This window comes from Phyllostomus discolor, chromosome 13, assembly GCF_004126475.2.
Source record: "Phyllostomus discolor isolate MPI-MPIP mPhyDis1 chromosome 13, mPhyDis1.pri.v3, whole genome shotgun sequence".
Classification (NCBI taxonomy): Eukaryota; Metazoa; Chordata; class Mammalia; order Chiroptera; family Phyllostomidae; genus Phyllostomus; species Phyllostomus discolor.
In genome coordinates, this window is record NC_040915.2 from 76,647,489 (window position 1) to 76,664,426 (window position 16,938).

At 46.0% G+C, this 16,938-nt stretch overlaps 1 protein-coding gene across 1 annotated transcript in view; it reads right to left on the minus strand.

Annotated features, from left to right (window-relative positions):
- Positions 1 to 14,390, minus strand: part of GRIK4 (glutamate ionotropic receptor kainate type subunit 4) — a 314,292-nt gene extending 299,902 nt beyond the window's left edge. Inside the window, exons 1-2 of the mRNA XM_028527680.2 lie at positions 14,289 to 14,390; positions 8,982 to 9,113 (exon numbers count right to left, since the gene is read on the minus strand). Coding sequence (XP_028383481.1) covers positions 8,982 to 9,063 — 82 coding nt within the window. The 5' untranslated portion in view covers positions 9,064 to 9,113; positions 14,289 to 14,390. The remainder of the gene's footprint in view (positions 1 to 8,981; positions 9,114 to 14,288) is intronic.
- Positions 14,391 to 16,938: the final 2,548 nt, after the last annotated feature.

Genomic DNA, 16,938 nt, shown 5'->3' on the forward strand with positions numbered 1-16,938 from the left:
AAGGGCTTTTCCTTATGAGAAGACTCAGACAATAAACAAATAGAGCCAGTTTATCAGATGGTGATAGTGCTGTAGAAAAAATAAAGCAAGGAAGAGGGTGAGAGGGATGGGGAGAGGAAAGGACCTGCAGGAAGCGAGAGCGTTAACTTTGCAGATATCTAGGCAGAGAGAACAGCAAGTGCAAAAGCTCTGAGGTGAGTGCATACTTGATGTATCTAAAAGAAGAAAGGAAGCCACTGGGGCTGGGGTTGTTATGAGGTTGTTATGGGGTTGTTATGGAGGTTGTTATGGGGTTGTGAGCAAGAGGAGAGTGGTAATATGAGAATGAAAAGTAACAAGATAATGGGATAGGCCATTGAGGGCCCTGTGGGACATTGTAAGGACTTTGTCTTTAACTGACATGAGATGAGAAGGCACTGGAAGGTAGCAGAAGAGACTGAGAAGAAGTGACCAGTGAGGCAATGCAAGAACCAAGATGCAGTGTGGCCCAGAAGCCAAGAGAAAGAAGTGTTTCAAGAAAGAGACACTGAAAGACTGTCAACTGCTGCTAGCAAAAGGAGTCTGGGGGACAGATGACTAGACTTAGCAAGGGCATGATTGGTGGCAATAAAATTCTGATGCGAGGTGAAAGAAGAAAGGAAAGAAGACAATTGAATAGGCAATTCTTTTGCAGAGTCTCACTGTAAAGGAAGAGAGAAATAGGTGGTTAGATAAAGACATGGGGCTTAGGGCAGTTTTTCAGGTGGAAGATCATGCAGATCCATTACCTGGGACCATTACTCCAGTGTGGAAAGCCCACGACACTGGGAAGTAGAGAAGATAGAATTCAGTCTTGCAGGACACTCTTAGGCCTGTGGGGCAAATGGAGTACAAATAACTTTTTTAAAAAAATGTTTGCAAAAATAGATGGGTATGTACCAATGCAGATAGTGCAACACATGCATGGCTGTGTGAGTATGCATACCTCCTGAACTCTGAGATTTCTCAAAGGAAGAGCTTTCTGATCCAGGTAGGGATTCTTAGCTCCTAGAAAAAGATCAACTTAAAGCAGGATTTAGAAAAAGACAAGTGTCTTGACTGGTGTGGCACAGTGGACTGAGTGTTGGCCTGCCAACAGAAGGGTTGCTGGTTCAATGCCCAGTCAGGGCACATGCCTGGGTTACAGGCCAGGTCCCCAACAGGGGGCACACAAGAGGCAGCCACACATTAATGTTTCTCTCCCTCTCTTTCTCCCTCCCTTCTCCTCTGTCTAAAAATAAATAAATAAATAAAATCTTGAAAGAAAGAAAAAGGAAAGAGACATCATTTGGTGGAGGAATAGAAGTGTGCTCCAGGCAAGGGAAGGCTAAGAGATTGAGAAGGCTCTTCATAATAACAGATGTTACTTTCCTAGCACTTCCTATATGCCCAACACTGTTCTGAGTGCTTTCTATGTAGTGACTTATTAAAGTATCCTAAAAACATGAGGTAGTTACTACTGTTACCCCATGTCATAGGTAAACTAAGAATAAGGTCTTGCCTAAGGTCATATGACTAATAAAGGGTGGAGCTCAGATTCAAGCCCAGGGAGTATTGTTAGAGTCCATGCTCTGGCATTGAATTCAACCATGCAGGAGCTTTCCAGAGCCAACCCTAGTGCTCCCTGTGATACATCTGGTTCCATTTATCCCCTGCCCTCCAGACCTATATCGGCTTGGAAGAGCCACGTAAGACATCTGGGTGAGTCAGTGCAGAAGAGATCAAGAGAGAGGTAAACACATGTGGGACCTTCTCATGGGCTGCCCCAGATGGGCACTCACCTCCAGTCACCTGGGTTTCCTCAGCAAGAGCCCAGGGAGTGAGAAGAGCTGACAGAGCAGTGGCTAATGTCCACCCTGGGGTACAGTCTCAGAACATTGGACCTCTCCTCTGAGAGGGTGGCGCTGACAGAGAGTATCAACTGGAAAGAGCCCCATGCTCTGCCTGCCTCCCCAGACATGTACACACTAAGACTGCATGCTCGGAGCTTGCCTGGTCTGGGCTCTGTTCCCTCCGCACATGCCCATCAGTGTGGGCTTCAGGTGCTTTGCCAATCTGGCCCACAAGCTGACTGGGCCCCATCACTCAGCTCAATGAGAAGAAACACACACCAAAAAGACACAGAGGAGCCACTGGGTAGCCCGACAGCTGTCTGCAGTCTCCTGCCACCCAGCATCCCCAGCAGCCGGGGCCCAGCCTTCCTAATTGGAACATGCACCTGCCTACCCAGATGAATGAGAGCTATGTGTGACCACAGTCTTGCCTGCAGCTGAGCTGTGTGGGTGTGTGGGGCACACAGACTCTGTTGCACACATGCGAGCCCCTCCCCACTCAAGCTCATGAACACTGGGGCCTCCGTCACCACCTGTGCTCCCCCAGCTCCCTATCAGAGGCCACGAGGAGAAAGGATGCACCCCAGCAGGCCTATGACAGGGGAACAAAAGGGATAAGTAGGGCTTCATGTCTTTATCTGGCCTCCCCAAGCAACTGGGGCCAAATAGGGTCATGGCTTAAATTAGGCAGACGGCTGCTTCCATTCTAGGCTCTTAGCAGTGGTTGTTAATGAGGACACAATGATAAAAAATACCTCCCTATGACAGTATGAAAACAGACCAGAGGATCTTCTCATGGACAGAAATGCACTGTCACAAAATCCCAGGTTAAAAAGCATCTTAGAGGTAACAGGTCCAACCTGCATTTGATGCAGAAATCCCTGCCCACCGTATCCATGGTTGGTCATCTCAGCTATGGAGACCTCAGTGTCCAGTGCAGCCTATTCCATTTGTCTGGCAAACATTCTTTCATATCAAACCAAACTTTCTCCAGAGCTTGTTAATGGCTTACTCCCCTCCCAAGACTCTGTAAACACAGACCTGAAGATGGGTTTTTGAAATTCTGATGAAATGTCACCATGACTGTTCTAACCCCATGTGTACCTCTGCCAGGCAGGGCTTCACTGAGCAGCAGCAGATCCTGTCAGACCATCTCATGTAGGGCAGGCAAAGTGAGAGCCCAGGAAAACCAGACCATGGCAGCACAAGTGAACACAAGTGGCAGCCACAGACCAAAATTATTTGAAAAAATTAGCTATTATCTAGGACTTTTAGTTAGGAAACAGCAGCCCCTTCCCTTCATGCCCAAAACAACAGCCACTGGAGCCTTTCCCAGTTTCTCCCCAGAGATCAGTCATGATATATTTGGGAAAACATAATGTCCATCACCATTGCTTGCCTGTTCTCTTTAGCTTGGCCTGATTTTGTGAGGTCTTGGGTTCTGACACACTGGTCCTGGTAGCTTTGAGTCCTCATCTGTCAAGGATGTACAACCAACAGGCTATTGAGGACTCCACTGTCAGGGCGGACTTCTGACTCTACTTGTTCACCCAGTGCCCCTCTCTGACAGATGCCTTCTCCTCTCTTTGCTTTGAGGCTACCACTCCCCTCCATACGCACACTGGCAAGTCACAAACTCTGTGGACCTCAGGTTCCTCTTCCATATGCTGTGCCTTACAGGTTGTTGGGGAAATTAAATTAGCATGTGTAATAGAACATGTGCAAACCATGGCATGAGTATGTCCAGGCAGTTGGGAGTCAGGAGTCCTGGCACTACCAAAGGGGCTTTTGCCAATTCACTTCTCCTTATTGGAGCTCCAGTTTTTCTTATTGGTCAAATGGAGTGTCTAGGCCTAATTCATTCTTTAATTCTTGGCAAAAGAGATAATGGTCTAAGGCTGTAGTTCACACATGGAAAAGTTGAGAGAGAGAAGATAAATGTCTTGAAATCATCCTGTGTGGCGCTCTGGGAAGAACAAGCCATAGCTGAAGCCAGATGTGACTTTGTGGGCTCAGTGACTCCATATAGCACACTGCCTGGATGCCTCTCTAACTGCAGTGAAGCCTCTCCTGATCCCTGAGGATGCGGATGAGAGGCAAGGATGGGGTAAGGAAGAGAGGAGAGACAGCCTTGTGAAGCATGCATGCAGATATACACAAGGACTTCTACTTTTGGCAAAATATTTACTCTCCTAATTGCATATTCTGTACATGTATTGTTAAATAAACTTGGTTGGCACTTCTGAGCACTGACCAATATTTGGGGGAAGAGAAATTTGAAAACTGAAAGGTCAGCTGAAGACTCATAACTTGCCTTTAGATAATTTGTCTAGCAAAATTTACGAAGCACCTGCTACAGGCAGGCACCATGCTAGACCCAGGAGCACAGACACAATAAGAAAGACACAGACTCCCTAAGGTGATTACCAGGGGAGAAATTTGTGTCCCAGGAATCTTTCTATACTCCCTCTCCAGATGACATATGAAAGTCATCAATGTACATTTGTTACTACTATGGAAGACCAATTGATTGCCCATATGGGTGTCTATTTTGGAAAAGAGATGAAAACATACATGCCAATCAAAATTTCATAAATTGCATCACATGCTAACATTATTAAAAGGAGGCCACTACTCAAAAACCCCACAGTGAATTGTCTGCAAAGCACAGAATTCAGCTGGTATATTTGGATTTCCATATGTCAGATATACATAATGCACAGCAGAATAGGATAAGAAACCAGTGGTTATTGTCTTTCCTCTTGCCCCCAATTCTCTTATTATTGTTACCTTTACAACAGTTAAATGTGCCATGTTTAGCATTGTCTCTAAGCAACTAAGTAAAAAACGGTAGCTGTAAAGTACTTGTGGGTCCTAGGAAGGCATAGTGTCAAGTAAACACAAATTCTTCCTGTTTCTCTTCACCATACAGGGAAAACTTGAACAAGAAAGAGATGCAACTGCTGCAGGAGCCACAGGTGTATGTAATGCCACCCTTGAGAGCAGGGCTCTGCTCTGCCAGGACTGAGGCTCAGAAACCCCAGGCCTCAGTGTCCTCATCTGTCAGGCAGGCTTTGTGTCCTTAGGAAATTATTTGTAGGTAAAAATAATCAAAGAACAAAAGACTAGCAATAATGACTGCATTTTTCAATACTTTTACCAGGTAGAACCCTATATATTTAATGCAACTATTGTGATTAGTGGACTATCCCAAATGTCTCCAGGGGTGTACTAGCTGCCACAGAGCAAAGGAGAGACAGCTTTGGAGACATGTTCAGACTTCAGTATTTGTGTGGCGACCTTGGACGAGTTACTGAAAATCTTCCAGCTTCCATTTCTTCATGTGTAGCATGAAGATTGCCTGAAACATGTGAAACACCCAGCACAGTAACTGAGAGAGTGTAAGGCCTTTCCCAGTGGGAGTTATCATGGTAATTACTGTTGTTCCATGCCATACCCTCAGAGCTTGTCCCTCAAAAAATGCTCATTGAGTGAAGCGCTGAATGAAAAAGGGAATCCTTGTTTTCAGATTGTAGCCAACATTTGCATTAGAATCCAATAAGGATCTTCAGCCCATTTCCATTCTCTCTTTTAAAATTTGGACCATAAGAAGCACCTAGGTTTTAGAGGAGGGAAATAGGGAAAAAATTTTTGAAGTAAAAAATGTGGTAAATATTTAACAACATAAATAACATAATATTTCACCAATGTAAATGTAAACAGAACTCAACAGCAGCATTAACAACCATTATTCCTCACAAATTTTCAGGGCGGGGGGTGCGTCTTAGAGTTCAAAAATATGATACCTCTGTTAGCACACATAAGACCAGAGAAAGTAGTTTAAACCAACAATATTAAACATGTTCTTGGAGAACCAGGTCATTCAAAGCCCATGGGTTCTTCCACCATTACATTCACTGAGTTTGTGTAAGGCCTTGCATGCACTGGGTACTGTGTCAGGTGGCTGCTCCCCTATGCCATTCAGAGTCTGTTTGGAAAATAGAGTACCATCATAATTACAGCAAAGCCCAGTGAGTGCTGAAACATGGGAGACGGGAGAAAGGTAAGAAAAAGATGATTTCTTCCTGAGAAGGACAAGGTGATATGAGGGAAGATCTTTGCAGAGGAAGGGCTACTGAAGCCAATGATGGTGATGATGAAGGAAGAGTAGAAGTTTTTCTGACAGAGAAGATAGAATGGGAGGAAGAGCTCCCCAGGCACAGAAGGCAGATGGGTAAACCCTGAGGAAACCTCTCTGGTGTATCTGAGACAGGAGGCAGCTGAAAAACCCAGCATTCATTTGACTGACAAATGCTGAATACATAAAGTATTTGGGCAAGGGTAACAATTACTAAAGTCAGAGACAGGATGGGAGGAAACTACCAAAGACAATGACCTTCACATTCTGATGAAAGGGCTCTGCTTCCCTGTTGGCTAAGGGAACCCACTGGTGGGCAGCAAGGAATCGAGCAAACTGATGGGGTCCAGCCAGTGCTGACGGCCACCAGCTTGGCCACCTACTTGCTGTGTTACCTGGGCCAAATCACTGCCTCCTTTGGGCCACCTTCCTCATCTGTGAAATAAGCAGGTTGGAAAATGGAATCCTTAGAATTCTTTTTTGCTTTAAGGTGTTCAATGATCCCTTTAAATCACGGAGGGCTGTAGAGAAGGGGTGGGGGTCTTCTCAGAACATTTATTAACTTGAGGCTCCCAAACTCATGTCTCAGAGGACTCAGAGGGACAAAAGCAAAATCAAAAAACATTTTCAGATCAATGACTGAAGAGGCTGATACATATGTGAGAGACTGGGGCGTCTATGGGGGCAGCCTCACAGTCATCAATAAAACCCCTTTCATACAAAACCTTATTTACTCGTTAAACACTGAATGTTGTAATAGATAATTTGGCTATATCTCTAATTTGTGCCTCACTTCAATGAAACACAGCAGTCCCAAAACAAGGTAACTGGTATAGCTACAAACATCTGTATATCACCAGGGGAGCAGCAGCACAGAGAATGGAGCAGGCGGGCAACTTCTCAGAGATTCCTGGTCCCTTTGTGCAGCCTTGGTCTCGTAGTCTTCTACATCTGTTCTGGGGCTGGAGGTTGGAAGGTGGCCACTGCAGAAGATTAGACCCAGTTTCACCTGGTCAGCCAGCAAGGCTCCTGGCTGGAAATCAGTCACATGTGGCCTGGCATGAACCAAAACTGAGGTCCGGCAGTCTTGACAGAGCAGGACAAACCATGCTCCACACATGGGTTTGAGATTATGAGGGTCCCTTTGAGGCCCCCTGTTGTCAATGTAGCAGGTAAGAAAGGAACTTGTCAGCTCCACTTTCTGCTTCCCTCTAGGAGAACAAGTGCCAGGGGAGTTGAGGCCCTGAGGCACTGCCAATTCTGGCTCCATCCACTTCTGCTTCCCATTAGCAACAAATGGAAATTGATGGGTTACCACTTTACTTGCTCATTTACAGAGGAGAAAACCTTGTAGCAATTGCTGAATAACTGCAGGTGTCTTACAAATTAAGCATCTTAAGGGTATAAATCATTTTGCATTGTGGCTAAGCATAATTAAATTAGATCTTGAAGTTTCTGTAGAAAGGAATGGGGAAGAGGGAGGGAAGATTTTGTTTTCAGTTCCTCTTTTTTTTTTTTAAGCATGCAGCGTGGTGAGCCCAGGACAGGCTGAGCAGGAGAACTGAGCCATCTACCCACAGTTCTGACTCCCACCCACTGCCTCTGCCCATGAGTAGAACTATGTGCCAAGAAGGCACCCTGGAGCAGCTCGCAGACTGCAGTGGGACACTGGCCCTAGCCAGAGCCTCAGCTCTTGGCTTGCCTCTGCCTACCACCATCATTTCAACTTCTGAGACCTCAGGACCAGCCCTTCTGATTTGGGGCTTTAAGCCAGTTCCCTGAGACTCAGTGTCATGACATCTTCATTCTAAATCAGCCTCTAACCCTCTTAGGATAAGTTCAGAATCCAGGACCCTGCCTTGCTTATAGTATTACTTCCTGCCTTCCTCAGGTGGGTACCTACCTGGATAGCCTGCCTGGTGTCTGGGTCCCTCTGGGGCTCTTCCCTAGCATTGCCCCAGGGGGCCTGTTATTGGACAGGCAGGCCTTCATGTGACATACAACCCACCTGTCAGGATGACTCACTGCTGTGTGCCACTAGTCTGTCCACATTGACACCCCCTTCCCTATCTCTCTCTCTCTCTCTCTCTCTCTCTCTCTCTAGATATATATATATATATATACACACACACACACACACACACAGGTGCCCCCAGCCCCCACAAACCCCACACCCCACATCTGTCCCAGGCCATCAGATCCCACCCAACATGGTGTATGCTGGACTGAAATGTCTCCTGCCTCTGCAGCTGAAACCATGTCATCAGGACTCAGGTCAGTAGTGCCTTGGTCTATAGTTACTAGCCTTGCTCAGTTCTGAGTGGGTTGGGGTAGTGGGGGGAAAGCAGCACTTGATTCCCTAGGCATTCCTGGATTTCATGTGGAGCTAGGCCTCCTTCCCTCCTTCCAGAGATGGGAGGGCTGATGAGGCAAGGAGTAGCACTGTCCCATAGCAAGTAGGATGAGGAAGAGAGCAGCAGGGACATGCGTCACTACAGTGACCTGGCTCTCCCTCTCCAGAACCAGGTTAGGGAAAGCAGATACCACCAAGTCAAGGGCCCTGACAAGCAGTAGGCCAGAGCCACCCAAAGGATTCTCTGGCTTCATCCAAAGCACACCCTTTAGGAAGACTTCTTAGCTTGACCAGAGAAGAGATCCCCTCTATTCTCTGATCTCCAGCCCTGTATTTGGAATCCCCTGGGCCATTCCCACCCTCTTCCTCACCTAACAGCTGTCCCTTTCATGTGCTAGGCTGTTGGTCACAGGCTATAATGGGTACTTATCAGCATCTTTTATTCTGGCAGTGGGAGCTAGGCAGGTTGACCATATTAGAGCTGTGACCTGTCAGCTGCACCAGCCCCACTGCCCAGGCCCAGCCAAATGAGAGGGAACATAGTACAGGGTCATATGTCCCCTGTGGACACCTAGGGTAATGAGAGGGGGTATCACCCATGGTCAGGATGCCCCTGGGGTGCTGTTTGAACAGCACTTACCAATCCTCAAGGCTTGGGGACTGCAGGTGACCATCACAAGCCACACGGGAAGCAGCACCAAAGGTGCGGAGACTCGGGGCATCTTCTATAAATCCTCATGGAGCCCTCTGCTGGTCTGCGCATGACATCACTCTGCAAGACCGAGGTAGGAGCACATGAGTCCTATGCCCCTGCTGAGAAGCCACCATCCAGTCCAGTGACCCCAGGCACCTGCTCCACCCAACCCCCCAGAATCTCTATGGGGAGGGCAAACAACCCTCCACAGAATGGCTGGCAGTGCCAATGGAGAGCTCCAGGCAGGCTGCAGGCCTCTGTCTTTCCTCTCTATGCCCAAGTTCAGGTTCCAACTTCTTCCTCCTCATCAAAGTGGGGGCAGGTGGTGTACTGTGGTTGAATGATTCATGGGGCTCCACTTTTTTTAAATCTCAAATATGGGATGAAGAACTTCAGCTGATCCTAAGGAACAGGAGCTGTGGATAAGCAGCAAAGGGCACAGTCAGGTGGCTATGCCAATGCCCAGACACCTGCACACACACTGCTCCCTGTGCAGTGGTGTGGGGCAGGGCTGGGTCCCAGCCCAGCTCCTCCATGAACCAGTGAGTGGCCTTCATGAGGGCTTCTCTTGGTCACTCAACCCAGTTTCCTCACAGGTAAAAGTGGCACAATACTACCTATCCCGTAAAGAGGAAACGAGGACTAAGACAATGCAAAAGAAGCTGCCATGCTCAGGGCCTTGCCCAAAGGAGGGACAGTTCAGATGTCAGTTCCCCCCTCACCCAGATGGGTAAAAGTTCATTCTCAGCTCATTAGCTGGTTCCTACATGTGCTCCTGCCATCTGCTGACAACTATCCCTTCCTTATCCTTCCTGCATCAACCTCTCTCCTTCCCTGGGCAGGTAGATCTCTGATGTCAAAGCCAGAGCTTTGGAGGGGCTGCCTCTCCCAAAGGTAGCATAGGCATTGTCCCCTCACTGGGACCTTTCCAACACCCCAAGATCAGAGTCCGTGGGCTGCCAGCTCTGCCTCATCGTGGAGGTGAGGATGGGGCTGGTAAGCACCTGGATATGTTATTCCTGGGTCACTCTTGGTTAGGAAAGCAGTATTAACAATTCCTCTTCCCACCTTTCACAGAGAATCTAATAGAAATATGGGCAAAAGACCAGAACTGAAACTTTACCTATAAGTATATCCAAAGGCCTGGAAACATTTGAAAAGGCACTCAGCTTCATTAGGTTTCAGGAAAATGAAATTTTAAACCACAATAAGATACCAGTATACATCCACCATAATGACTTTAAAAAAAAAGACAGGTCAAGTGTTGGCAAGGCTGTGAAGGAACTGGAACTCACATAATGTCAGTGGGCGTGCATATGGATAGAACTGTTTTTGGAAAACTGGTGTACTAGAGCTTTCCACATATCCTCCTGACTCCGCAACTTCATAGGCAGCACACACACACTAGAAAAGATGCACATGCTCCCCAAAGCCAGACTAGAAGGCCCAGTGCAGTACTCAGAATTCCTCCAAACTGAAAGCTACCCAGATTTCTACCAGCAAAATGGAGAAACACAGGATATGTTCACACAATGGAATGTTGCATGGAAATGAAAATGAATAATGATGAATCTCTTTTTTTTTGCTTTTTTTTATTTTAATCATTGTTCAAATACAGTTTCTCCCTTTTACTCCCAATCCAGCTCCCCCTCCGACCCCTCCCCACTTCCCTCCCATTACCACCCTCCCCTTAGTTTATGACCATGTGTCCTTTAAGTTTGTTCCTGTGAACCCTTCCCACTGTCCCCTGAAATTCGCTCTACTCTCTTCTGTGGGCACTGTCAGCCTGACCTCTATTTCAGTGTCTTTGGTTATATTTTGCTTGTTTATTTTAATGATGAATCTCTTAAACATTATATTGAGCAAAAGAAACCAGGCACAAGAGAATGTACAAAGTATGATTCTTTCCATACACAGTACCAAAACAGACATAAAACCATCTGTGCTGTTCGATGTCTTGTTAGTAGTTACTCTTGGGGATAGGTAGCGACTAGAAGGGGATGTGTGGGGTCCTCTGCAGGTGCTGGGAGCACCCTTACTCTGGATGCTGGTTATATAAGCATGTTCAGTTTGTGAATACTCATCGAACTGGATTCTTATGATAATGTTCACTTTTCTGTATGTTTAATCACATCTTCCCACCTCCCCCCACATACTCAATGTTCCAGCCATGCCCAGTAGCTTGTGGTTTCCTGTGCTTGCCATGCTCCCTCTGCCTGAAGGGGCTCCTCTCTCCAACCCCTGCCACTTGCCAGAACCAGGTGCTTCTCTATGGGCCATCACATCAGCCTATAGCGGCTCAGATACCAGCACTTTTCCCTCTGTGGCAGCTGTATTTGTGTCTATACCTGAGATGAGTGTGGGCTTCTAAGGGCAAAAACTGTTTCTAGTTTACTACTGTATCCTCAGAGCCTGCATACACAAAATAGGTGCATAGTCCATATCTACTCAATGAATGGAAGGCCTTAAGCAATGCCCTCTACAGGGAGAGAGGAAAATAAGAGGCAAAGACAACAATGCTGTTGGAGGCCTAGAATGTGTGTCCTTTAATTCATGGGTGTTGATGAAGGGACATAATGACAGCAAACAGTGTCAAGGGAAGCTTTACATCCTTACTCATTACAGATAAAGTCCATTGTTCAGTGACTGTACACTGCAGTGCAAGCTTGACTGAGGGGGAGAAGGGGGCAGAAATTTTGTCTGTCTCCTCAGGACCCAGAAGAGTGCATAGCATATATTACAGTCTCAATAAATACTTGTGCAGTAGGTAAATGAATAACTTTCAAAGAGGAAAGAACTGTAAAAATCTGATTAGTCTATATTAAAGCAGTGTTAAATATAATAATTTATGTCAAATGCCTTCCATTGATGCCTGATCAGCAGAAGCATAATAATTTTGCAGACTGCTAAATAGGTGTCAGATTACCCTGTGTATTATAGATTTTATACGATGACAGAGCTACTAGTTCCTGCAGGCCTGACTTCTGTCTTTCATGACCCTGAAGCCTGGCTGATCTTGGAGACCACATGTAAGGACAACATTGGCTGAGGTCCAGGGCTGCTCTTGGCTTCAGCAGTGTGAGCTTGGGCATAATGATGACAAATAATCTCCTCCAAAGTGTTTGTTTAATGACATCCCTCCTGTCCCACACACATGTCAGAATAAAAAGAACCATCATGTCACATGTTTGTAATGTTCAAGAGTGCAAAATTTGGCATATGTGAGGAGAAAGATAAAACTCTCAGATTCTTTATCAAAAAAATACAAATAAATGTGACGTCTATTTCCACTTTAATGTTTAGATGAGTCTGGCCTTAGAACCTAACAGTGTAGCCTTTATTAACTGAAAGTACGTTAATAAAAAAAGTTATCCTGGAGATATGCCCTTTTCCTACTCACATTATCCCTCTCTGGGAATGTCACTGCCACCCATGGTTTATTACCATCTGCATAGTGTGGCTTCTAAATTGGATCCTTAAGCCCAGAACACTTGCACTTAGCTGCCTCCTTAAATCTCCACTTGGATGTCCCACAGCCCTTCAAACAATCCTCATGCTAAAGAAAGGTACCCTCTCCACCTCTCCCACTAGCTGCTTCTCTTACATCCTCCTCAGCACTGCAGTCCACTAGTCACCCAAGCCAGAAAGTTACCCTACATTTCTCCTTCCCCACATTCCCACATCATGTCAGTCACCAAGTCCTGATAGCTCTGCCACTTCAACACCATGACCTTTCCATTGCCACTGACTCTCTCCAACCCAGATGTTTGTCGGCAATAATGGAGACCTCTGCCATAGCAGCCTTCTTGGTCTCCATTCCACTGGCTTTTCTCTCTCCAGTAGCTCTCCTCACAGCAGGCAGGATTCTTACCAAAGTGTAAACTTGATAATGACACATTCCATTGTATCAGGGATCAAGGGCAAACTCTTCCCTCCTTCCCATGATCTGGCTCCTGATCTCCTGTCACTGACACCTATACCCTTGTACCTGACACCCCAGGAGAGCTCAACCCCCAACTCCCTCAGAATGCCACTTCTACCTGTGCATGGAATGCAGTCTCATCCTGCCATGGCCTGGACATGGCTTTTCCCTGGCTTGACTATACTTCTTCTCTAAACTGTCTGTGATCTCGCCCCACACTGCTGTCACTCCACCTGAAACATTCCTCATTAGGTCAGATGTCCAACTTATGACGATGCTGCCTATCTCCCCACAGAACTGACAGTTAAGTTGCAAAGCTGTGGCAAGCACCTAGCACATTATCAGACACATGATAGGTGCTCAATTAATATAGGCTGAATAATTAAATGAAGAGATGGTGTCAAAAGGCATCTTCTGAGTTTATGCAAATATAAAATAAATCCCCAGTTTGGCGTACACATTTTATATATTCTCTGTCGTTAAAACAAACAACCTAAGCAGACATAATGCTATACATCTGGGCTTGATCACAGAAGTATGTTGAGAAAAGGAAGAAAGCAAACATTTACTGACTTTTTTTTTTCTGTGCTTGGGGCTTAGGCTGATAGTCACAGTTAAAAATGTGAGTGTGAGTCCCATACTGTCATTTACTAGCTGTATACCTTGGGCAAGTTAGTCAGCTTCTCCAAACCTTGACTTCTTCATTTGTAATATGAGCATGATAAAATTATCCTCAAAAATTGTCATGAGGAGTAATGATAAGATGTTTGTCCTGTGCTGCTTCCACTAAGTCTTTGGTAAATATTAACTATGTGTGAACATTATATTAACCTTATAAGACAGTGTTGCATGCCACATTCCACAGATGTGGAAGCTGAGGCTCAGAGAGGTTCAGTAACTTATCCACTTGCTGCAAGTTGTGTGGTGCTGGGCTCAAATTCAAAAGAGTCTAATTATATTGTAATCACAAATCCCATGCTCCTTCTTTGATTAGAATTAAATATGGAATTACTGGCAGAATTTAAGTCCAAAATGGGCTCAAATATGGGTCCCAATTTCCAAGGGTCTCTGATAGCTGCCATCTCAACAGAGCTGGACCTCAATCCTGTATTCAGTAGATAACTCAGTAGGTGGAAAGTCTAAAAACAACATTTCCGTGCAACTGAGGACACTGTTTTGACACTATAGGATAGCCATACCCATTGTAGTGAATGTCAAGGTGGGGCCCAACATGGATAAAAGGCAGGTTGGAACTGGCTGTGGATCTTATTCAGGGTATATTGTTGTCATGCCCATTTCTTCATTAGCAACACGGGAATATCAATGCCTACCTCACGGGGTGGTGAGCACCAGGAGAGCGGGGAACACGTCGGAATGTCCCGCCTGCGTTTCCAGTTCCTAGCACAGGCTGGCACATAGTAGGCACTCAAAAATATCTGTTGAAAGGATGAAAGAATCCAATCAGATAATGTATGTGGAAAAGGCTCTGTTGGTGTGTTTACTCATGACTTATATTCAAAGTCCTTAGCAAAAAAGATGTTACAATCCAGGTTCCAATCTCCCACAGTATGAGCACTCCTCTGAATTCCCAGCCCTCACTGTCTGCAGCGGTGGCAGCATCTGGCCGCACACTGCCCTGTGAGTGCTTGAGAGACATATTATGGAACACTAGGTTGCTTTACCATTTATCTGCCCAGGATGTCTCAACCAAACACCAAAAATCAGACATCTCCACTTCTTCCAGAAGAGGAACCTAGTTTCCTTTTTTTCAGAATTTGAAGTTTGATTAGCTTCCACAAACTGGGTCCTCTGATGTTTCTAAGTGTCTCTGACCCCAGTTCTGAGCTGGTATTTCCAGTACCAGCTTCATAGGGGCAGAGCCTTCTTCTCATTATTCACTGCTACACTTTCAGCACCTGGAATAGTAGTGCCTGATGCAATGCATCTACCAATAAACAGCTGACTGTGTGCATGAGTGAATAAGTGAATGAGTAAATCACTATTTAATAACTGCACTTATTTATGCCTGCTCTCTATAAGCAGACTGCAAGCTCCTGGGGGGCAGGGAAACACCTCTTTCAGCGTATATCTTCCTAAAACACTTGCTATACTGATTACCTATACAGGGTGCCTAAACTGAGCACATGCTTGATTAATGTTTGGTGATTCTGACCAGTCTTGCATTATACACACAAACAGGCACTACCTGTCAATAGTTTACAGTGTTCAGGAAGTAAACACATTGTCTGAACTTCCTGGCCCACTTGTGCTAAATGGCTTCTCCTCTCCTGACTTGTCAACAGTCCCTCCGCTGGTCTCTCTCTCTTCTTAGGGCTATGGCACCTAATTGTAATCTTCCAGGGTGGCTCAGAGAGGAGGCTTATGGCCACCATATGGTGTCTGGCAGACAGAGGAAATCAGAGGGGCAGCCAGATTAATTACTGTAAGAGTAATTAACCCCCTAGGAGTTTTCTCTCTCGGCTGTGGGCAACGTGGTCTTGATTACACCTCATGATGCTCCAGGCCCTGAAGACAAATGGGTGTGGGCTTCTCTGCTGTTCTGACTCCTGGCTGGAAGAAACTCCCAGCAGAAGCCAGCAGCTTGGGCAGAGCATCCAGGGTGGTGGGGTGGTTAGGGCAGTGGAGTGGGGTCACTGTGCACCTGAGGACACCGTTTGGACAAGGCCCCAGGCCCTGTGGCCTCCTTAATAGAGAATCAACCTTTGTGGCCTGATGCAGTTATGGAGCATGTGGAAGGGTCCTATCTCTCCATCAACATGTAGTTCAATACCAGGATGCAGACTCTGTCCTGGGCACCAAGACCCCGATGTTCACTAGTTCTTGGGAATCACCTTCCTGAGTTTCAACTTCATTCTGCAAAATGGGGAAATTAGACTAGATGATCTCTAAGCTTCTCTCAAGCTTTGAAATTCTAGGAACTGTATTTTATGATATTTACTTACTACATGCAAAGTACTATCTCAGACTCATTGCTCCTCAGATGAGTCCTATGAGGGAAAGACTCACTCTCCCCATATACAGGTGTGGCTCCCAAAGGTAGAGACTGAGGGAGACTTGCCAGGGGCACTCAGCTTTAGGGCCCATGCTCACCCACTACTCTATACCAGCTCTGTCTATATATCCCAGAATCTGGCACATAGCTGGCACTTGAGGGAATGCTGGAATGTGATTATAGTGATTATCACAATATTGAAAAAGAAGACAAGTGAAATGCAAATAAGTAGGTCTTAGGCCCATCTGCACATTTTGCCAAATTGGGGTCAGGGGCCAATAAGAGAAATATGAGTCTGGAGTGTCCTTTGGCAAAACAATCAGTCCAGATGTCCTTCAGCTTTTAGCATTTAGCACCAGGAGATGCTTCTAGGAGTTTGTGATGAGTTAACATGGCAGGTTAGTGGGGCTTGGCATCAACCTAGGAGCTGGACCAGGATAAACTGAAGAGCAGTAGCAGGCCCAGCCAGGCCTGACTTTAGAGGAAGATATTCTAGGAGCACAAACACTGCAAGTATCTGCTGGCACACAGGACACATGACTAGGAATAGTTGTTCCCAATCCTGGACATTAATGGAAAAGACATAAAGAATCCCCAGTCTTTTTTCTGCCCTCTAAACCACTGCCTGTGTAGATTTCAGACTGAAGCCCTTAATCTACCACTAAACAATCTTCCCTCACCAGGGGCCAGAGCAGGCATCCCTGTTTCCAATCTCAGCTGCCACTTTGTGTCCTGAAGCTGGTTACTTAACCTCCACAAGCGTCATTTCCAGAACTGTCAACTGTGGGTGACAATGCCTGCCTTGAAAATCTGTTGCAAGAGGATTTAGGTGCAATGTATTCAGTAAATTTGAACATCCTTGCTTTCCTCTCTCTGTCCGCATTCAAAGCTCCCTCAGCCCATGCACACAGGCACCCAGGACTGCATCCACATCTTCTCCCAATAAGATAGCCTCCACACCTCTCACT